This window comes from Cuculus canorus, chromosome 2 (assembly GCF_017976375.1).
Source record: "Cuculus canorus isolate bCucCan1 chromosome 2, bCucCan1.pri, whole genome shotgun sequence".
In the NCBI taxonomy this organism is placed as follows: Eukaryota; Metazoa; Chordata; class Aves; order Cuculiformes; family Cuculidae; genus Cuculus; species Cuculus canorus.
Genome location: NC_071402.1, coordinates 1273852 through 1297114, shown reverse-complemented (window position 1 = coordinate 1297114; position 23263 = coordinate 1273852). Strand labels below are relative to the sequence as shown.

General features: G+C 54.4%; 1 protein-coding gene across 2 annotated transcripts; it reads left to right on the top strand.

Moving 5' to 3' along the window:
- The first annotated feature begins 377 nt into the window (after positions 1-377).
- On the top strand, positions 378-14499 carry SCRT1 (scratch family transcriptional repressor 1). Of its 2 annotated transcripts, none has more exons than XM_054057734.1 (2): positions 378-571; positions 13580-14499. In XM_054057734.1, exons 1-2 carry the CDS (start codon positions 460-462, stop codon positions 14350-14352), a joined length of 885 nt encoding a protein of 294 aa, XP_053913709.1. In that variant the 5' UTR covers positions 378-459; the 3' UTR covers positions 14353-14499. The 2 variants fall into 2 exon arrangements, with proteins under 2 accessions (XP_053913709.1, XP_053913708.1); XM_054057733.1 differs by lacking the exon at positions 378-571 and adding an exon at positions 12058-12172 and having other exon boundaries at positions 12204-14499.
- Positions 14500-23263: the final 8764 nt, after the last annotated feature.

Here is a 23263-nt window from a genome sequence, read left to right as displayed (position 1 = left end):
CCTCTGTCCTCGGTGCTGAATCGCCTCTCTCCGCAGTGCTGAAACGCCTCTGTCCGCGGTGCTGAACCTCCGCATCACTCGAACCCACCGCCCCCCCCCCCCTTTATTACCGGGACAAACCCCCCCTCCCTCCCTTCCCTCCCTCCCCTTTTCCTTTTACCATAAGACCCCCCACCCCCTCCCCGTTACCGCCTGATGCCCCATCGCGGGGGGGGGTCGCCGCCTCTCAGCTCTCCGGTTGCCGCCGGGCGCGGCCTCGCGGAGACGGCGGCGGCCCCGCAGCGGAGTCGGACGGCGTCGCCCGCCGCACAAAGCCTGAAGCTCTGTTAACCCCCTCCTTTCCTTTCTAAACCAAACCCACACCCCCCCCCTCCCCTTCCCTCTCCCTTTCCCTTTACCCCCTCCCCCTAAGGGTGGGGGGGAGCCCCTTTGTGGCGGCGGGGCCGGACGGGAGGAACCATGCCCAGGTCCTTCCTGGTGAAGAAGGTGAAGATCGATGACTTTGCCACCGGCCTCGAGGCTCCGTACGGAAGGACACGGGAGGAATTCGGATCCCGGTTACACGATAAAGGTAAGAATCGGAGCGGATGGAGGAAAAAGGGGGGAAGGGGGGGGGGTTGGAATGGAGGTGGAGAAGGACATCGGGGCCACCGCATTCCGCTGCGCCGCCCGCCGCGATCGCCGGGGCCGAGCAGAACCGAGGAGAGTCGAGCGGAGATGAGCAGAGTTGAATAGAGCCGAACAGAGCCCAATCGGGGCTGAGCAGAACCGAATTGGGGCTGAGCAGAACCGAATTGGGGCTGAGTAGAACCGAATTGGGGCTGAGCAGAAACCAATAGAACAGAATAGGGGCTGAATAGAACCAAATAGGACCAAATTGGGGCTGAGCAGAACTGAATTGGGGCTGAGTAGAACCGAATTGGGGCTGAGCAGAACCCAATGGAACAGAATAGGGGCTGAATAGAACCAAATAGGACCGAATTGGGGCTGAGCAGAACAGAATTGGGGCTGAGTAGAACCAAATAGACCAGAATTGGGGCTGAATAGAACCGAATTGGGGCTGAATAGAACCCAACAGAACAGAATTGGGGCTGAATAGAACCGAATTGGGGCTGAAGAGAACCAAATTGGGGCTGAGCAGAACCAAATAGAACCGAATAGGGGCTGAATAGAACTAAACTGGGGCTGAATAGAACCAAATAGAACCGAATTGGGGTGAGCAGAACCAAATAGAACAGAATTGGGGCTGAATAAAACGGAATTGGGGCTGAGCAGAACCAAATAGAACCGAATTGGGGCTGAATAGTACCGAATTGGGGCTGAATAGAACCCAACAGAACAGAATTGGGGCTGAATAGAACCGAATTGGGGCTGAATAGAACCCAACAGAACAGAATTGGGGCTGAGTAGAACCGAATTGGGGCTGAAGAGAACCAAATTGGGGCTGAGCAGAACCAAATAGAACCGAATAGGGGCTGAATAGAACTAAACTGGGACTGAATAGAACCAAATAGAACTGAATTGGGGTGAGCAGAACCAAATAGAACAGAATTGGGGCTGAATAGAACCAAATAGAACCGAATTGGGGCTGAATAGAACCGAATTGGGGCTGAATAGAACCCAACAGAACAGAATTGGGGCTGAATAGAACCAAATTTGGGCTGAATAGAACCAAACAGAACAGAATTGGGGCTAAATAGAACTGAATAGAACCAAATTGGGACTGAGCAGAACCGAATAGAACCGAATTGGGACTGAGCAGAACCAAATAGAACCGAATTGGGACTGAGTAGAACTGAATAGAACTGAATAGATCCAAATTGGGGCTGAATAGGGCCAAACAGAACCGAATTGGGACTGAGTAGAACCAAATAGAACCGAATTGGGGCTGAATAGAACCAAATAGAACCAAATTGGGGCTGAATAGAACCAAATTGGGGCTGAGCAGAACCAAATAGAACCGAATTGGGGCTGAATAGAACCAAATAGAACAGAATTGGGGCTGAATAGAACCGAATAGAACCAAACAGAACCGAATTGGGGCTGAATAGAACCAAATAGAACCGAATTGGGGCTGAATAGAACCAAATTGGGGCTGAGCAGAACCAAATAGAACCGAATTGGGGCTGAATAGAACCAAATAGAACCAAATTGGGGCTGAATAGAACCAAATTGGGGCTGAGCAGAACCAAATAGAACCGAATTGGGGATGAATAGAACCAAATAGAACAGAATTGGGGCTGAATAGAACCGAATAGAACCAAATAGAACCGAATTGGGGCTGAAGAGAACCGAATTGGGGCTGAATAGAACCAAATAGAATGGAATTGGGGCTGAATAGAACCGAATAGAACCAAATAGAACCGAATTGGGGCTGAAGAGAACCGAATTGGGGCTGAATAGAACTGAATAGAACCGAATTGGGGCTGAATAGAACTGAATAGAACCAAATTGGGACTGAGCAGAACCGAATAGAACCGAATTGGGGCTGAATAGGACCAAATAGAACCAAATTGGGACTGAGCAGAACTGAATAGAACTGAATAGAACCAAATTGGGGCTGAGCAGAACCAAATAGAACCGAATTGGGGCTGAATAGAACCGAATAGAACCAAATTGGGGCTGAATAGAACGAAATTGGGGCTGAATAGGACCAAATAGAACCGAATTGGGACTGAGTAGAACCGAATAGAACTGAGCAGAACCGAATAGAACCGAATTGGGTCTGAGCAGAGCCAAAAAGAACCGAATGGAACTGAGTAGAACCGAATTGGGTCTGAGTAGAGCCAAGAAAATCGATCGGAACCGAACTGGGATTGAGTAGAACCGAATCGGGATGAGGTAGAAGCGGTTTAGAAGGGAATTAAGGGGGGATAGAACGGAGCAGAACGGAATCGGAGCCGAACAGAACCCGATTGGGGTTAAAAGGAGTTGAGTAGAACCAAATAGGAGCGGAATTGGAGCGAAACGGTGCCAAAACGGATCCGAACGGAGCCGTAACGGATCCGAACGGATCCGAAGCGGATCCGTAACGGAGCCCTTTGTGTGTGGGAACCGTAGGGAGACGGTGGTGTCCCCCTTCGGTGCGGCAGCGACTGCGGAAGCGGTTGCGTAACCGGGAGAGGAACCGCAACGCGGCCGAACCGGCGCTGACCTTGAGAGGGGACGAGGGATGAGGGAAGGGAATGCGGGGACGGAGTCGGGAATGACCGGGAATGAGGGGAGGGAGGGGGTGGAGGGGCGGAGGGATGAGGGGTTAAGGGATGGAGGGATGGAGGGATGGAGGGATAAAGGGATGGAGGGATGGAGGGATGGAGGGATGAAGGGTTAAGGGATGGAGGGATGGAGAGATGAAGGGATGGAGGGATGAAGGGATGAAGGGATGGAGGGGATGGAGGGATGAAGGGTTAAGGGATGAAGGGATGGAGAGTTGAAGGAATGAAGGGACGGAGGGATGAGGGGTTAAGGGATGGAGGGATGGAGGGATGAGGGGATGGAGGGATGGAGGGATGAAGGGATGGAGAGATGAAGGGATGAAGGGATGAAGGGATGAGGGGTTAAGGGATGGAGGGATGGAGAGATGAAGGGATGGAGGGGTGGAGGGATGGAGAGATGAAGGGATGGAGGGATGGAGTGATGGAGGGATGAAGGGTTAAGGGATGGAGGGATGGAGGGGTGGAGGGATGGAGAGTTGAAGGGATGAAGGGACGGAAGGATGAGGGGTTAAGGGATGGAGGGATGAAGGGATGGAGGGATGGAGGGATGGAGGGATGGAGGGATGGAGGGATGGAGGGATGAAGGGTTAAGGGATGAAGGGATGGAGGGGTGGAGGGATGAAGGGATGGAGGGATGAAGGGATGGAGGAATGAAGGGATGGAGGGATGGAGAGATGAAGGGATGGAGAGATGAAGGGATGGAGGAATGAAGGGATGAAGGGATGGAGGGATGGAGAGATGAAGGGATGGAGAGATGAAGGGATGGAGGAATGAAGGGATGAAGGGATGGAGGGATGGAGAGATGAAGGGATGGAGAGATGAAGGGATGGAGGAATGAAGGGATGAAGGGATGGAGGGATGGAGAGATGGAGAGATGAAGGGATGGAGGAATGAAGGGATGAAGGGATGGAGGGATGGAGAGATGGAGAGATGAAGGGATGGAGGAATGAAGGGATGAAGGGATGGAGGGATGGAGAGATGAAGGGTTAAGGGATGAAGGGATGGAGGGATGGAGGGATGGGGGGTTAAGGGATGGAGGGATGGAGGGGTGGAGGGATGAAGGGATGGAGGGATGAAGGGATGGAGGAATGAAGGGATGGAGGGATGGAGAGATGAAGGGATGGAGAGATGAAGGGATGGAGGGATGAAGGGTTAAGGGATGAAGGGATGGATGGAGGGATGGAGGGATGGAGAGTTGAAGGAATGAAGGGACGGAGGGATGAGGGGTTAAGGGATGGAGGGATGGAGGGATGGAGAGATGAAGGGATGGAGGGATGAAGGGATGGAGGGATGGAGGGATGAAGGGATGGAGGGATGAGGGGTTAAGGGATGGAGGGATGGAGGATGAGGGAAAGGATGGCATTAGAGAGGGGATGGAGATAAGGAGAGGGACCGTAGGGATGTGGGGACAGCAGGGATGAAGGAACGGAGGACAAGGGAAGGGATGGGGATGCAGGGAGGGAGGATGAGGGATGGGAGTGCAGAGAGAGGGACCGGAGGGATGCAGAGACCACAGGGATGAAGGGACAGAGGAGGAGGGATGGGATGGGATGGGATGGGATGGGATGGGATGGGATGGGATGGGATGGGATGGGATGGGATGGGACGGGACACAGGAAAGGACTGCAGGGATGCAGGGACAGAGGACAGGGATGCAGGAAGGGATGCAGGGAGCAAGGAGAAGGAGGGACAGGGACCGGAGGGATGCAGGGAGGGAGGATGAGGGAAGGGATGGGATTGGAGACGGGATGGAGAGAGGGATGGAGACAAGGACAGGGAGTGCAGGGATGAAGGAATGGAGGATAAGGGAAGGGATGGGACAGGAACAGGGATGCGGGAAGGGAGCAGAGGGACACAGGGACAGAGGACGAGGAGGGACAGGGATGCAGGGAGTGAGGATGGGGATGCAGGGAGTGAGGATGAGGGATGGGATGGGATGGGATGGGATGGGATGGGATGGGATGGGATGGGATGAAGGGACTGCAGGGATGAAGGAATGGAGGAGAAGGGAAGGGATGGGACAGGAAGAGGGATGCGGGAGGGGAGCAGAGGGACACAGGGACAGAGGACGAGGAGGGACAGGGATGGGGATGGAGACAGAAACCAGAGGGATGCGGGAAAGGGACAGGGATGGGGATGCAGGGGACAAGGACAGGGAAAGGGATGGGGACCGGAGAGATGGAGGATGAGGGGTGGGATGGGATGGGATGGGATGGGATGGAGACAAGGACAGGGAGCGGAGGGATGCAGGGAACACAGGGATGAGGAGGGACAGGGATGCAGGGAAAAGGATGGGGATGCAGGGAGTGAGGACGAGGGATGGGATGGGACAGGGATGCAGGGACAGGGACTGCAGGGATGAAGGAACAGAGGACAAGGACAGGGATGGACAGGAACAGGGATGCAGGAAGGGAGCAGAGGGACACAGGGACAGAGGACGAGGAGGGACAGGGATGCAGGAACAGGGATGGGGATGCAGGGGGTGAGGAGGAGGGATGGGATGGGATGGGATGGGATGGGATGGGATGGGATGGGATGGGATGGGATGGGATGCAGGAAAGGACTGCAGGGATGCAGGGACAGAGGACAGGGATGCAGGAAGGGATGCAGGGAGTAAGGAGAAGGAGGGACAGGGACCGGAGGGATGCAGGGACGGAGGAGGAGGGAAGGGATGGGATTGGAGACGGGATGGGATGGGATGGGATGGAGACAAGGACAGAGACTGCAGGGATGAAGGGACGGAGGATAAGGGAAGGGATGGGACAGGAACAGGGATGCAGGAAGGGAGCAGAGGGACACAGGGACAGAGGACGAGGAGGGACAGGGATGGGGATGGAGACAGAAACCAGAGGGATGCGGGAAAGGGACAGGGATGGGGATGCAGGGGACAAGGACAGGGGAAGGGACGGGGACCGGAGAGATGGAGGATGAGGGGTGGGATGGGATGGGATGGGATGGGATGGGATGGGATGGGATGGGATGGGATGGGATGCAGGAACAGGGACAGGAGGGATGCAGGGACTGAGGAGAAGGGAAGGGACAGGGAAGGGGACACAGGTGCCAAGGACAAGGAGGGACAGGGATGCAGGGACAGGGATGGGGACGCAGGGAGTGAGGATGAGGGATGGGATGGGATGGGATGGGATGGGATGGGATTGGGGACACGATGGAGAGAGGGATGGAGACAAGGACAGAGACTGCAGGGATGAAGGGACGGAGGATAAGGGAAGGGATGGGACAGGAACAGGGATGCGGGAAGGGAGCAGAGGGACAGAGGGACAGAGGACGAGGAGGGACAGGGATGCAGGGAGTGAGGACAAAGGATGGGATGGGATGGGACAGGGATGAAGGGACAGGAACTGCAGGGATGAAGGAAGAGAGGACAACGGAAGGGACGGGGGTGCAGGGACAGAGGATGAGGGAAGGGATGGGATGGGAGACGGGATGGAGAGAGGGATGGGGACAAGGACAGGGAGCGGAGGGATGCAGGGACTGCAGGGATGAAGGGATGGGATGGGATGGGATGGGATGGGATGGGATGGGATGGGGAGAGGGATGGAGACAAGGACAGGGAGCGGAGGGATGCAGGGACAGGGGATGAGGGATGGGGATGCAGAGAGAGGGAGCGGAGGGATGCAGAGACCACAGGGATGAAGGAACAGAGGACGAGGGAAGGGATGGGACAGGAACAGGGATGCAGGAAGGGAGCAGAGGGACACAGGGATGAAGGACAAGGGAAGAGATGGGATTGGAGACGGGATGGAGAGAGGGATGGAGACAAGGACAGGGACAGGAGAGACACAGGGACCGGGGATGAGGAGGGACAGGGATGAAGGGACAGGGATGGGGATGCAGGGAGTGAGGATGAGGGATGGGCTGGGATTGGGGACACGATGGAGAGAGGGATGGAGGCAAGGACAGGGACTGGAGGGACACAGGGATCAGGGATGAGGGATGGGGACAGGGATGAAGGGACAGGGATGGGGATGCAGGGAGTGAGGACGAGGGATGGGATGGGATGGGATGGGATGGGATGGGATGAGATTGGGGACACGATGGAGAGAGGGATGGAGACAAGGACAGGGACAGGAGGGACACAGGGATCGGGGATGAGGGATGGGGACAGGGATGCAGGGATGGAGGACGAGGGGTGGGGGTGCAGAGAGAGGGACCGGAGGGATGCAGAGACCGCAGGGATGAAGGGACAGAGGATGAGGGATGGGATGGATGGGATGGGATGGGATGGGATGGGATGGGATGGGATGGGATGGGACGGGACAGGAGGGATGCAGGGACTGAGGAAAAGGGAAGAGACAGGGATGGGGACACAGGGGCCAAGGACAAGGAGGGACAGGGATGCAGGGACAGGGATGGGGACGCAGGGAGTGAGGAGGAGGGATGGGATGGGATGGGATGGGATGGGATGGGATGGGATGGGATGGGATGCAGGAAAGGACTGCAGGGATGCAGGGACAGAGGACAAGGGAAGGGACGGAGGACGAGGGAAGGCACAGGGATGGAGATGGAGGGACTGAGGATGAGGAGGGACAGGGATGAGGATGGAGAGAGGGATGCAGGAAAGGGACAGGGATGGGGATGCAGGGGACAAGGACAGGGGAAAGGACAGGGACCGGAGAGATGGAGGATGAGGGGTGGGATGGGATGGGATGGGATGGGATGGGATGGGATGGGGATGGAGATGGAGGTGGAGGTGGAGATGGGGATGGAGATGGAGATGGGGATGGAGATGGAGATGGAGATGGAGATGGAGATGGAGATGGGGATGGAGATGGAGATGGAGATGGGGATGGAGATGGAGATGAAGGAGATAGAGGTGGAGATGGGATGGGACAAGAAATCGTGGATGGGACAGGGATGGGGATGGGGACGGGGATGGGGACAAGAGGATGTGGATGAGGAGAGGGATGGGGAGAAGGGGTTGTGGATGCAGACAGGGATGGGGATGGGGAGAAGGAGAAGGAGTTGAGGATGGAGAGAAGGAGAAGGAGAAGGAGAAGGAGAAGGAGGAGGAGGAGGAGGAGAAGGAGAAGAGGTTGTGGATGGAGACAGGGATGGGGACAAGAGATTGTGGACGGGGATGGACACAGATGGGGAGAAGGGGTGGTGGGTGGGGATAGGGATGGGGACGAGGAGGAGAAGTTGTGGATGAGGAGAGAGATGGGGAGAAGGAGAAGAAGGTGATGGATGGGGAGAGGGATGGGGAGAAGAGGTTGTGGATGAGGATGGAGATGGATGGGGAGAAGGAGAAGGTGATGGATGGGGACAGGGATGGGGATGGGACAAGAGATTGTGAGTGGGGACAGAGATGGGTACAGGGATGGGAACGGGGACGGGAACAAGAGATTGTGGATGGGGATGAGGACGGGGATGGGGACAGGGAGAAGAGGTTGTGGATGGGGATGAGGATGAGGATGGAGACAGGAATGGGGATAAGAGATTGTGGACGGGGACAGGGACGGAGAGAAGGGGTTGTGGATGAGGAACGGGATGGGGAGAAGAGGTTGATGGGTTGGGACAGGGATGGGGAGAAGAGGCTGTGGGTGGGGATGAGGAGAAGAAGTGGATGGAGAGAGGGATGGGGATGAGGAGAGGAGTTTGGGGATGGGGACAGGGATGGGGACAAGAGGTTGTGGGTGAAGATGGGGACAGGGAGAAGAGGTTGTGGATGGGGATGGGAATGGAGATGGGACGAGAAATTGTGGATGGGGACAGGGAGAAGGAGTTGTGGATGGGGACGGGGATGGGGAGAAGAGGTTGGGGATGAGGAGAGGGATGGGGAGAAGGGGTTGTGGATGCAGACAGGGATGGGGATGGGGAGAAGGAGAAGAAGTTGAGGATGGAGAGAAGGAGAAGGAGAAGGAGAAGGAGAAGGAGAAGGAGAAGGAGAAGGAGAAGGAGAAGGAGAAGGAGAAGGAGTTGAGGATGGTGAGAAGGAGAAGAAGTTGGTGATGGGGACAGGGATGTGGACAGGGAGAAGAGGTCGTGGATGGGGACGTGGACGAGAGATTGGGGATGGGGACGGGGAGAAGGGGTTGTGGATGGAGACAGGGATGGGGAGAAGATATTGTGGATGGGGACAGGGATGGGGATGGGGAGAAGATGTTGATGGATGGGGACAGCAATGGGGACAAGAGGTTGTGGGTGGGGACAGGGAGAAGGAGAAGGAGAAGGAGAAGGAGAAGGAGAAGGAGAAGGAGAAGGAGAAGGAGAAGGAGAAGAGGGTGGATGGGGACAGGAATGGGACAAGAGATCGTGGATGGGGATGGGGAGAAGAAGTTGGGGATGAGGAGAGGGATGGGGACAGGGATGGGGAGAAGAGGTTGTGGGTGAAGATGGGGACAGGGAGAAGAGGTTGTGGATGGGGATGAGGATGGAGACAGAGATGGAGACGAGAGATTGGGGATGGGGAGAAGAAGTTGGGGATGAGGAGAGGGAAGGGGAGAAGGAGAAGGAAAAGGTGAAGGAGGAGAAGGAGAAGGAGAAGGAGAAGGAGAAGGAGAAGGAGAAGGAGAAGGAGAAGGAGAAGGAGAAGGAGAAGGAGAAGGAGAAGGAGGAGAAGGAGAAGAGGTTGTGGATGGGGACAGGGAGAAGAAGTCGGGGATGGGGATGGGAACAAGAAGTTGTGGATGAGGAGAGGGATGGGGATGGGGAGAAGAGGTCGTGGATGGGGATGAGGATGGAGACAGAGATGGGGACGAGAGATTGGGGACGGGGAGAAGAAGTCGGGGATGAGGAGAGAAATGGGGATGGGGAGAAGAAGGTGATGGATGGGGATGGGGAGAAGGAGAAGGAGAAGGAGAAAGAGGAGAGGGAGAAGGAGAGGGAGAGGGAGAGGGAGAGGGAGAGGGAGGAGGAGAAGGAGGAGGAGAAGGAGGAGGAGGAGGAGGAGGAGGAGAAGGAGAAGGAGGAGGAGAAGGAGAAGGAGAAGGAGGAGGAGAAGGAGGAGGAGGAGAAGGAGGAGGAGAAGGAGAAGGAGAAGGAGAAGGAGAAGGAGAAGGAGGAGGAGGAGGAGGAGGAGAAGGAGAAGGAGAAGGAGAAGAGGCTGCGGATGGTGCAGGAACGAAGTCAGGGGACGGGAAAGGAGCAGCGGAGGGGACGCGGAGAGGGACAGGGGACAAAGACAGGGATGCAGGAAAGGGATGCAGCCATGCAGGGGAGAGGGAGGGCAAAGCCAGGAGCTGCGGCACAGCTGCAGGAGGGGCTGCAGGAGAGGTCAGGAGCTGCAGGAGGGGCTGCAGAGCTGCAGGAGGGGGTCAGGAGCTGCAGAGGGAACTGCAGGCAGGGTCAGGGACTGCTGCAGGGCTGCATGGCTGCAGGAAGGGCTGCAGGAGGAGCTGCAGGCAGGGTCAGGAGCTGCTGCAGGAGGAGCTGCAGGCAGGGCCAGGAGCTGCAGGAGGAGCTGCAGGCAGGGTCAGGGGCTGCTGCAGGGCTGCAGGGCTGCAGAGATGCAGGAAGGGATGCAGACAGGGTCAGGAGGTGCTGCAGAGCTGCAGGGCTGCAGGAGGGGCTGCAGAGATGCAGGAAGGGATGCAGACAGGGTCAGGAGGTGCTGCAGAGCTGCGTGGCTGCAGGAGGGGCTGCAGAGATGCAGGAAGGGATGCAGACAGGGTCAGGAGGTGCTGCAGAGCTGCAGGGCTGCAGGAGGGGCTGCAGAGATGCAGGAAGGGATGCAGACAGGGTCAGGAGGTGCTGCAGAGCTGCGTGGCTGCAGGAAGGGCTGCAAGAGGAGCTGCAGGCAGGGCCAGGAGCTGCAGGAGGAGTGGCAGACAGGGTCAGGAGGTGCTGCAGAGCTGCAGGGCTGCAGGAGGGGCTGCAGGAGGGGTCAGGAGCTACAGCGGAGCTGCAGGAGAGGCTGCAGGCAGGGCCAGGAGCTGCTGCGTGGCTGTAGGGCTGCAGGAAGGGCTGCAGGCAGGATCAGGGGCTGCTGCGTGGCTGCAGGAGAGGCTGTAGGCTGGGTCAGGAGCTGCTGGAGGGGCTGTAGGGCTGCAGGAAGGGCTGCAGAGATGCAGGAAGGGCTGCAGGCAGGGTCAGGAGGTGCTGCAGAGCTGCAGGGCGGCAGGAGGGGCTGCAGGCAGGGTCAGGAGCTGCAGGAGGAGCTGCAGGAGGGGTCAGAAGCTGCAGAGGGAGCTGCAGGCAGGGTCAGGAGGGGCTGCAGAGTTGTGGGGCTGCAGGAGGGGCTGCAGAAGGAGTGGCAGACCGGGTCAGGAGGTGCTGCAGGGCTGCAGGAGGGGCTGCAGGAGAGGCTGCAGGCAGGCTCTGGAGCTGCAGGAGGAGCGGCAGACAGGGTCAGGAGGTGCTGCAGAGCTGCAGGGCTGCAGGAGGGGCTGCAGGAAGGGCTGCAGGCAGGGTCAGGAGCTGCAGGAGGAGCTGTAGGGCTGCAGGAGGAGCTGCAGGAAGGGCTGCAGGAGGGTCAGGAGCTGCAGCAGAGCTGTAGGGCTGCAGGAGAGGCTGCAGACAGGGTTAGGAGCTGCTGCAGGACTGCATGGCTGCAGGAAGGGCTGCAAGAGGGGCTGCAGGTGGGGTAAGGAGCTGCAAGAGGGGCTGCAGGCAGGATCAGGGGCTGCAGGAGGGGCTGCAGGGTTGCAGATGGGCTGCAGGTTGGTCAGGAGCTGCAGGAGGAGCTGCAGGCAGTGTCAGGAGCTGCTGCAGAACTGCATGGCTGCAGGAGGGGCTGCAGACAGGGTCAGGAGCTGCCGCAGAGCTGCATGGCTGCAGGAGGGGCTGCAAGAGGGGCTACAGGCAGGCTCAGGAGCTGCAGGAAGGGCTACAGGCAGGGTCAGGAGCTGCTGCAGAACTGCAGGGCTGCAGGAAGGGCTGCAGGAGAGGCTGCAGGCAGGGCCAGGAGCTGCAGGAGGGGCTGCAGGCAGGGTCAGGGGTGGCCGTATGGCTGCAGGAGAGGCTGCAGGAAGGGTCAGAAGCTGCAGAGGGAGCTGCAGGCAGGGTCAGGAGCTGCAGGAGGAGCTGCAGGCAGGCTCAGAAGCTGCAGCAGAGCCGCAGGGCTGCAGGAGGAGCAGCAGGAGAGGCCGCAGGAGGGTCAGGAGCTGCTGCAGAGCTGCAGGGCTGCAGGAGGAGCTGCAGGAGAGGCTGCAGGCAGCGTCAGGAGCTGCAGGAGGAGCTGCAGGAGGGGTCAGAAGCAGCAGCAGAGCCGCAGGGCTGCAGGAGGAGCAGCAGGAGAGGCTGCAGGCAGCGTCAGGAGCTGCAGGAGGAGCTGCAGGAGGGGTCAGAAGCTGCAGGAGGAGCTGCAGGAGGGGTCAGAAGCAGCAGCAGAGCCGCAGGGCTGCAGGAGGAGCAGCAGGAGAGGCTGCAGGCAGCATCAGGAGCTGCAGGAGGAGCTGCAGGAGGGGTCAGAAGCTGCAGGAGGGGCTGCAGGCAGGATCGGGAGCTGCTGCAGAGCTGCAGGGCTGCAGGAGGGGCTGCAGGCAGGGTCAGAAGCTGCAGAAGGGGCTGCAGGGCTGCAGAAGGAGCAGCAGGAAGGGCTGCAGGAGGGTCAGGAGCTGCTGCAGAGCTGCATGGCTGCAAGAGGAGCAGCAGAAGGGGCTGCAGGCAGGGCCAGGAGCTGCAGGAAGGGCTGCAGACAGGGTCAGGAGCTGCAGCAGAGCCGCATGGCTGCAAGAGAAGCAGCAGGAGAGGCTGCAGGCAGCATCAGGAGCTGCAGGAGGAGCTGCAGGAGGGGTCAGAAGCTGCAGAGGGAGCTGCAGGCAGGGTCAGGAGCTGCTGCAGAGCTGCAGGAGAGGCTGCAGGCAGGGCCAGGAGCTGCAGGAGGAGCTGCAGGCAGGGTCAGAAGCTGCAGCAGAGCCCCAGGGCTGCAAGAGAAGCAGCAGGAGGGGCTGCAGGCAAGGTCAGGAGGTGCTGCAGGACTGCATGGCTGCAGGAAGGGCTCCAGGCAGGGTCAGGAGCTGCTGCAGAGCTGCAGGAGGGGCTGCAGGCAGGATCAGGAGCTGCAGGAGGGGCTGCAGGCAGGCTCAGAAGCTGCAGCAGAGCTGCATGGCTGCAGGAGGGGCTGCAGGATGGGCTGCAGGCAGGGCCAGGAGCTGCAGGAAGGAGCTGCAGGGCTGCAGGAGAGGCTGCAGGAAGGGTCAGAAGCTGCAGAAGGGGCTGCAGGCAGGGCCAGGAGCTGCAGCAGAGCCGCAGGGCTGCAAGAGAAGCAGCAGGAGGGGCTGCAGGAGGGCCAGGAGCTGCAGGAGGGGCTGCAAGAGGGGCTACAGGCAGGGCCAGGAGCTGCAGGAAGGGCTGCAGGAGGGTCAGGAGGGGCTGCAGAGCTGCATGCATCCCTATTTTCCCCCCCCCCCCCCTAAATCCACATCGCATCTCCCTGACGCCGCCTCTCCGGGCCGCGGCCTTAGGCTACCTGGGCGACCTCCTGACTCCGTCGCCGTTACCCATCACCGCCGCCACCGCCTCCTCTTCCTCTTCTTCTTCATCACTTCACGTCCCATCCCCTCCATCCCTTTACCCCGTCCGCAACGCCGCGGAATTACCGGATAGCCCGGAGTCCTCGTCCTCGTCCTCGTCATCATCGGGCGTGGGTTACATCAACGGCGACGCGGCCGTCAGCGAAGGTTACGCCGCCGACTCCTTCTTCATCACCGACGGGCGTTCGCGGCGCAGAGCTTCGTCGCTGCAGCAGCAGCAGCAACGCAACCCGCAGCGCCACAGCTGCGGCGAGTGCGGCAAGAGCTACGCCACCTCGTCCAACCTGAGCCGCCACAAGCAAACCCACCGCTCGCTGGACAGCCAAATGGCCAAGAAGTGCCCGACGTGCGGCAAAGTCTACGTCTCCATGCCGGCCATGGCCATGCACCTCTTGACGCACGACCTGAAGCACAAATGCGACGTCTGCGGCAAAGCCTTCAGCCGCCCTTGGCTGCTGCAGGGCCACATGCGGTCGCACACGGGCGAGAAGCCCTTCGGCTGCGCCCACTGCGGCAAAGCCTTCGCCGACCGCTCCAACCTCCGCGCCCACATGCAGACGCACTCGGCCGCCAAGCACTTCCGCTGCAAGCGCTGCAGCAAGAGCTTCGCCCTCAAGTCGTACCTCAACAAGCACTACGAGTCCGCCTGCTTCAAGGGCGGCGGCGGCGGCGAACGCGGCGTGGCTTCGCCGTTACGAGCGTGAAGACGGGGGAAAAAACACCCCAAAAAAGGAAAAAACGACTGAAAAATAGCCCTTTTTCCGTGGGTTGCGCCGCGAAAAAATAGGAGAAGATCCTCTATTCCGTTGGGTTTTAACCAAAAAAGAAGAGGATCCTCTTTTTCGTTGGGTTTCGACGCAAAGAAATGGGAGAAGATCCTCTATTTCGTTGGGTTTTACCCCAAGAAAAAGAAGAAGATCCTCTTTTTCGTTGGGTTTTGCCCAAAAAAAATAGGAGAAGATCCTCTTTTCCGTTGGGTTTTACCCCCAAAAATGAAGAAGAACCTCTTTTTCCATGGGTTTTACCCCCAAAAAAGAAGAGGATCCTCTTCATCGTTGGGTTTCGACGCAAAAAAAAGAAGAGGATCCTCTATTTCGTTGGGTTTTACCCCCAAAAAAGAAGAGGATCCTCTTTTTCGTTGGGTTTCGACGCAAAGAAATGGAAGAAGATCCTCTATTTCGTTGGGTTTTACCCCAAGAAAAAGGAGATCCTCTTTTTCGTTGGATTTCGCCCCAAAAAGAAGAAGATCCTCTTTTCCGTTGGGTTTTACCCCCAAAAATGAAGAAGAACCTCTTTTTCAATGGGTTTTACCCCCCAAAAAAGAAGAGGATCCTCTTTTTCGTTGGGTTTCGACGCAAAGAAATGGGAGAAGATCCTCTATTTCGTTGGGTTTTATCCCCAAAAAAGAAGAGGATCCCCTTTTTCGTTGGGTTTTAACCAAAAAAAAGAAGAGGATCCTCTATTTCGTTGGGTTTTACCCCCAAAAAAGAAGAGGATCCTCTTTTTCGTTGGGTTTCGCCGCAAAAAAATAGAAAAAGATTCTCTATTTCGTTGGGTTTTACCCCAAGAAAAAGGAGATCCTCTTTTTCATTGGATTTCGCCCCAAAAAGAAGAAGAAGATCCTCTTTTCCGTTGGGTTTTACCCCCAAAAATGAAGAAGAACCTCTTTTTCAATGGGTTTTACCCCCAAAAAAGAAGAGGATCCTCTTTATCGTTGGGTTTCGACGCAAAGAAATGGGAGAAGATCCTCTCTTTCGTTGGGTTTTGCCACAAAAAAAGAAGAGGATCTCCTTTTTCGTTGGGTTTCGCCCCAAAAAAAAGGAGAAGATCCTCTCTTTCGTTGGGTTTTACCCCAAGAAAAAGGAGATCCTCTTTTTCATTGGATTTTGCCCCAAAAAGAAGAAGAAGATCCTCTTTTTTGTTGGGTTTTACCCCCAAAAATGAAGAAGAACCTCTTTTTCAATGGGTTTTACCCCCAAAAAAGAAGAGGATCCTCTTTATAGTTGGGTTTTGCCTCAAAAAAATTGAAGAAGATCCTCTTTTTCGTTGGGTTTTACCCCCAAAAATGAAGAAGAACCTCTTTTTCAATGGGTTTTACCCCAAGAAAAAAGGAGATCCTCTTTTTCGTTGGGTTTTGCCCCAAAAAAATAGGAGAAGATCCTCTTTTCCGTTGGGTTTTACCCCCAAAAATGAAGAAGAACCACTTTTTCCATGGGTTTTACCCCCAAAAAAGAAGAGGATCCTCTTTATCGTTGGGTTTCGACGCAAAAAAATGGGAGAAGATCCTCTTTTTCGTTGGGTTTTAACCTAAAAATAACGTCGACGGAAGAGGATCTCCTTTTTCGTTGGGTTTTGCCCTCAAAAAAAGAAGAAGAACCCCTTTTTCGTTGGGTTTTACCCCCAAAAAATAACGGTGATGGAAAAGGATCTCCTTTTTCGTTGGGTTTTGCCCCAAAAAAAAAGAGAAGATCCTCTCTTTCGTTGGGTTTTACCCCAAGAAAAAGGAGATCCTCTTTTTCGTTGGATTTCGCCCCAAAAAGAAGAAGAAGATCCTCTTTTCCGTTGGGTTTTACCCCCAAAAATGAAGAAGAACCTCTTTTTCAATGGGTTTTACCCCCAAAAAAGAAGAGGATCCTCTTTATCGTTGGGTTTTGCCTCAAAAAAAAGGAGAAGAACCCCTTTTTCGTTGGGTTTTACCCCCAAAAAATAACGGTGATGGAAGAGGATCTCCTTTTTCGTTGGGTTTTGCCCCAAAAAAAGAAGAAGATCCTCTTTTTCGTTGGGTTTTACGCCTAAAGAAGAAGGAGATCCTCTTTTTCGTTGGGTTTTACCCCAAAAAAAGAAGAGGATTCTCTTTTTCGTTGGGTTTTGCCTCAAAAAAATTGAAGAAGATCCTCTATTTCATTGGGTTTTATCCCCAAAAAGAAGAGGATCCCCTTTTTCATTGGGTTTTACCCCCAAAAAATAAGAGGATCCCCTTTTTCGTTGAGTTTTACCCCAAGAAAAAAGGAGATCCTCTTTTTTGTTGGGTTTTGCCTCAAAAAAATAGAAGAAGATCCTCTTTTCCGTTGGGTTTTACCCCCAAAAATGAAGAAGAACCTCTTTTTCAATGGGTTTTACCCCAAAAAAAGAAGAGGATCCTCTTTATCGTTGGGTTTCACCGCAAAGAAATGGGAGAAGATCCTCTATTTCGTTGGGTTTTACCCCAAGAAAAAGGAGAAGATTCTCTCTTTCGTTGTGTTTTATCCCCAAAAGAAAGAGATCCTCTATTTCGTTGGGTTTCGCCCCAAGAAAAAGGAGAAGATCCTCTTTTTCAACGGGTTTTACCCCAAAAAAAGAAGAGGATCCTCTTTTTCGTTGGGTTTTGCTGCAAAGAAATGGGAGAAGATCCTCTTTTTTCGTTGGGTTTTACCCCCAAAAATGAAGAAGAACCTCTTTTTCCATGGGTTTTACCCCCAAAAAAGAAGAGGATCCTCTTTATCGTTGGGTTTCGACGCAAAAAAATAGGAGAAGATCCTCTTTTTTGTTGGGTTTTAACCTAAAAATAACGGCGACTGAAGAGGATCCCCTTTTTCGTTGGGTTTTACCCCAAAAATAGAAGAGTATCCTCTTTTTCGTTGGGTTTCACCGCTAAAAAAGAAGAAAATCCCCTTTTTCGTTGGGTTTTACCCCAAAAAGAAGAAGAAGATCCTCTATTTCGTTGGGTTTTAACCTAAAAATAACGGTGATGGAGGAGGATCTCCTTTTTCGTTGGGTTTTACCCCCAAAAATAACAGTGATGGAAGAGGATCTCCTTTTTCGTTGGGTTTTGCCCCCCAAAAAAGGAGAAGATCCTCTCTTTCGTTGGGTTTTACCCCAAGAAAAAAGGAGATCCTCTTTTTCGTGGGGTTTTACGCCTAAAAATAGAAGAAGATCCCCTTTTTCATTGGGTTTCGCTGCGAAAAAATGGAAGAAGATCCTCTTTTTCGTTGGGTTTTAACCTAAAAATAACGGCGACGGAAGAGGATCTCCTTTTTCGTTGGGTTTTGCCCTCAAAAAAAGAAGAAGATCCTCTTTTTCGTTGGGTTTTACCCCCAAAAAATAACGTCGATGGAAGAGGATCTCCTTTTTCGTTGGGTTTTGCCTCAAAAAAATAGGAGAAGATCCTCTCTTTCGTTGGGTTTTACCCCAAGAAAAAGGAGATCCTCTTTTTCATTGGATTTCGCCCCAAAAAGAAGAAGAAGATCCTCTTTTCCGTTGGGTTTTACCCCCAAAAATGAAGAAGAACCTCTTTTTCAATGGGTTTTACCCCCAAAAAAGAAGAGGATCCTCTTTATCGTTGGGTTTCACCGCAAAAAAATAGGAGAAGATCCTCTTTTTCGTTGGGTTTTAACCTAAAAATAACGGCGACGGAAGAGGATCTCCTTTTTCGTTGGGTTTTGCCCTCAAAAAAAGAAGAAGATCCTCTTTTTCGTTGGGTTTTACCCCCAAAAAATAACGGTGATGGAAGAGGATCTCCTTTTTCGTTGGGTTTTGCCCCAAAAAAATAGGAAAAGATCCTCTATTTCGTTGGGTTTTACCCCAAGAAAAAAGGAGATCCTCTTTTTCATTGGATTTCGCCCCCAAAAGAAGAAGAAGATCCTCTTTTTCGTTGGGTTTTAACCATAAAATAACGTCGATGGAAGAGGATCTCCTTTTTCGTTGGGTTTTGCCCTCAAAAAAAGAAGAAGATCCTCTTTTTCGTTGGGTTTTACCCCCAAAAAATAACGGTGATGGAAGAGGATCTCCTTTTTCGTTGGGTTTTGCCCCAAAAAAATAGGAAAAGATCCTCTATTTCGTTGGGTTTTACCCCAAGAAAAAAGGAGATCCTCTTTTTCATTGGATTTCGCCCCCAAAAGAAGAAGAAGATCCTCTTTTTCGTTGGGTTTTAACCATAAAATAACGTCGATGGAAGAGGATCTCCTTTTTCGTTGGGTTTTACCCCCAAAAAATAGAAGAAGATCCTCTTTTTCGTTGGGTTTTACCCCAAAAAAAAGAAGAAAATCCCCTTTTTCGTTGGGTTTAACCCAAAAAAGAAGAAGAAGATCCTCTTTTTCGTTGGGTTTTACCCCCAAAAATAACGGTGACGGAGAAGGATCCCCTTTTTCATTGGGTTTTACCCCAAAAATAGAAGAAGATCCTCTTTTTCGTTGGGTTTTGCCTCAAAAAAATTGAAGAAGATCCTCTATTTCGTTGGGTTTTATCCCCAAAAAGAAGAGGATCCCCTTTTTTGTTGGGTTTTACCCCAAAAAATAACAGCGACGGAAGAGGATCTCCTTTTTCGTTGGGTTTCGCCCCCAAAAAATAGAAGAAGATCCCCTTTTTCGTTGGGTTTTACCCCAAAAAATAACATCGACGGAAGAGGATCTCCTTTTCCGTTGGGTTTCACCCCAAAAAAAGAAGAATATCTTCTTTTTCGTTGGGTTTTACCCCCCAAAAAATGGAAGAAGATCCTCTTTTTCAATGGGTTTTACCCCAAAAATAACGATGATGGAAGAGGATCCCCTTTTTCGTTGGGTTTTACCCCAAAAAATAACATCGACGGAAGAGGATCTCCTTTTTCATTGGGTTTTGACCCCAAAAAAGAAGAAGATCCTCTTTTTCGCTGGGTTTTACCCCCAAAAAAAAGAAGAAAATCCGCTTTTTCGTTGGGTTTTACCCCAAAAAGAAGAAGAAAATCCTCTTTTTCGTTGGGTTTTACCCCAAAAAATAACGGAGACGGAAGAGGATCTCCTTTTTCGTTGGGTTTTATCCCCCAAAAATAACATCGACGGAAGAGGATTTCCTTTTTCGTTGGGTTTCGCCCTCAAAAAGAAGAAGATCCTCTTTTTCGTTGGGTTTCACCCCAAAAAAAGAAGAAGATCCCCTTTTTCGTTGGGTTTTACCCCAAAAATAACGGCGACGGAAGAGGATCTCCTTTTTCGTTGGGTTTCGCCCCAAAAAAAGGCGAAAGAAGAGCGACGGAAGAGGCGACGACGGCGCAGGAAATGCGACGGAAAAGGAGGGGAGAGAACGAAGAGAGAGATTTTGGGGAGACGTTGATATTGGGGTGACGTCGATATTGGGGGGATATTGATATTGGGGGACATCGATATTGGGGGATATCGATATTGGGGCATCAATATTGGGGGACATCGATATTGGGGGACCGATATTGGGGGGATATTGATATTGGGGGACAGCAATATTGGGGGACAGCGATATTGGGGGATATCGATATTGGGGGCATCAATATTGGGGGGCAGCGATATTGGGGGGCATCGAAATTGGGGGGACGTCGATATTGGGGGATATCGATATTGGGGGACAGTGATATTGGGGGGATATTGATATTGGGGGGACGTCGATATTGGGGGACGTCGATATTGGGGGGATATTGATATTGGGGACATTGATATTGGGGGGATATTGATATTGGGGGACAGCAATATTGGAGGGACGTCGATATTGGGGGACATTGAAATTGGGGGGCATCGATATTGGGGGACAGCGATATTGGGGGACAGGGATATTGGGGGACATTGATATTGGGGGGATATTGATATTGGGGGGCATCGATATTGGGGGGCGTCGATATTGGGGGACCGATATTGGGGGGATATCGATATTGGGGGGACGTTGATATTGGGGGACGTCGATATTGGGGGGATATTGATATTGGGGACATTGATATTGGGGGGATATTGATATTGGGGGACAGCGATATTGGGGGGACGTCGATATTGGGGGACGTTGAAATTGGGGGGCATCGATATTGGGGGACAGCGATATTGGGGGACAGCGATATTGGGGTGACGTTGATATTGGGGGACAGCGATATTGGGAGGCATCGATATTGGGGGGATATTGATATTGGGGGGCATCGGTATTGGGGGACAGCGATATTGGGGGAATATTGAAATTGGGGGGCATCGATATTGGGGGACATCGATATTGGGGTGACGTTGATATTGGGGGACAGCGATATTGGGGGGATATTGATATTGGGGTGACGTTGATATTGGGGGACATTGAAATTGGGGGACGTTGATATTGGGGACATCGATATTGGGGGGACGTTGATATTGGGGTGACGGTGGTTTTGTGCACAGAGGGGGGGGGAAAGGGTTGGGGTGAAGAGGGATGTGGGGGAACCCCAATATCGGCGACCTCCTCTTTGCATGCAGAGGGCATGGGGTGAACCCCAAAAGTGGGGGGACCCCCTCTTCGATGCATGGCATAATATTGGGGTGCACCCCAAAAGTGGGGACCCCCTTCTTCCGTGGGTGCCATAATATTAGGGTGAACCCCAAAAGTGGGGGACCCCCTTCTTCCATGGGTTCCCAGACCCTGGGGTGCACCCCAAAAGTGGGGGACCCCCCCCTTTGCATGCACAGACCATGGGGTGCACCCCAAAAGTGGGGGGACCCCCTTCTTCCGTGGATGCCATAATATTAGGGTGAACCCCAACAGTGGGGGACCCCCCTTTGCATGCACAGGGCATGGGGTGCACCCCAAAAGTGGGGGGACCCCCTATTCTATGGGTGCCATAATATGAGGGTGCACCCCAAAAGTGGTGTCCCCCCTTCTTCCATTGGTTCCCAAACCCTGGGGTGCACCCCAAAAGTTGGGGGACCCCCTCTTCTATGGGTGCCATAATATGAGGGTGAACCCCAAAAGTGGGGGACCCCCCCTTTGCATGCACAGACCATGGGGTGAACCCCAAAAGTGGGGGGACCCCCTTCTTCCATGGGTGTCCCGATCTTGGGGACCCCCCTCTTCCATAGGGGTTCAGGCTCTGGGGTGCACCCCAAAAGTGGGGGACCCCCCCCTTTGCATGCACAGGGCTTGAGGTGAACCCCAAAAGTGGGGGGACCCCCTTCTTCCGTGGGTGCCATAATATTAGGGTGAACCCCAAAAGTGGGGGAACCCCTTCTTCCATGGGTGCCATAATATTGGGGTGCACCCCAAAAGTGGGGGACCCCCCCCTTTACATGCACAGGGCACGGAGTGCACCCCAAAAGTGAGGACCCCCTCTTCCATGGGTGTCCTGATCTTGGGGACCCCCTTCTTCCATAGGGGTCCAGGCTCTGGGGTGCACCCCAAAAGTGGGGGACCCCCTCTTCTATGGGTGCCATAATATGACGGTGAACCCCAAAAGTGGGGGGACCCCCCTTTTGCACGCACAGGGCTTGGGGTGAACCCCAGAAGTGGGGGACCCCCCTTTGCATGCACAGGGCATGGGTTCACCCCAAAAGTGGGGGTCCCCCCTTCTTCCACGGGTGCCATGACATTGGGGTGAACCCCAAAAGTGGGGACCCCTTCTTCCATGGGTTCCCTCACCCTGGAGTGCACCCCAAAAGTGGGGGGACCCCCTTCTTCCGTGGGTGCCATAATATTAGGGTGCACCCCAAAAGTGGGGTTCCCCCCCTATTTTATGGGTGCCATAATATTAGAGTGAACCCCAAAAGTGGGGAACCCCCCCCTTTGCATGCACAGGGTATGGGGATGCACCCCAAAAGTGGGGGCACCCCCCCTTTGCATGCACAGACCATGGGGTGAACCCCAAAAGTGCGGGGACCCCCCCCTTGGCATGCACAGGGCATGGGGTGCACCCCAAAAGTGGGGGACCCCCTTCTTCCATGGGTTCCCAGACCCTGGGGTGCACCCCAAAAGTAGGGGACACCCTTCTTCTATGGGTGCCATAACATTGGGGTGTACCCCAAAAGTGGGGTCCCCCTTCTTCCATTGTTTCCCAGACCTTGGGGTGAACCCCAAAAGTGGGGGACCCCCCTCTTCCATGGGTGTCCTGATCTTGGGGACCCCCCTCTTCCATAGGGGTCCAGGCTCTGGGGTGCACCCCAAAAGTGGGGGACCCCCCCCCTTGCATGCAGAGGGTATGGGGTGAACCCCAAAAGTGGGGGACCCCCTTCTTCCATGGGTTCCCAGACCTTGGGGTGCGCCCCAAAAGTGGGGGACCCCCTTCTTCCATTGGTGTCCTGATCTTGGGGACCCCCCTCTTCCATAGGGGTTCAGGCTCAGGGGTGCACCCCAAAAGTGGGGGGACCCCCTTCTTCCGTGGATGCCATAATATTAGGGTGAACCCCAAAAGTGTGGGACCCCCCCCTTTGCATGCACAGGGCTTGGGGTGAACCCCAATATCGGGGGGATCCCCTTCTTTCCATGGAAGCCATAACATTGGGGTGTACCCCAAAACCAGGGACCCCCCCAAAACCAAGTCCCCCCCCACCTATAGGAGCCCCCCAAAACCAGGGACCCCCCCCAAAACGACTTGGGGTGCACCCCAAAACCAAGTCCCACTGCAATATGGGTGCACCCCCACTTCGCTGCACCCCAAAACCAGGGACCCCCCCAAAACCAAGTTCCCCCCCCATTGGAGCCCCCCAAAACCAGGTCCCCCCTCACCCATGGGTGTACCCCAAAACCAGGGACCCCCCCAAAACGACTTGGGGTGCACCCCAAAACCGGGTCCCACTGCAATATGGGTGCAACCCCACTTCGCTGCACCCCAAAACCAGGTGTCCCCCTTCACCTATGGGTGTACCCCAAAACTAGGGACCCCCCCAAAACCAGGGACCCCCCCAAAACCAAGTCCCC

Coding starts and splice junctions, on each gene's coding strand:
- SCRT1 (XM_054057733.1), top strand. CDS start 12,120: ATGGCTGCAGGAGAGGCTGCAGGAAGGGTCAGAAGCTGCAGAGGGAGC. Junction 12,173..12,203: donor AGCTGCAGAGGGAGCTGCAG/GCAGGGTCAGGA, acceptor GAGGAGCTGCAG/GCAGGCTCAGAAGCTGCAGC.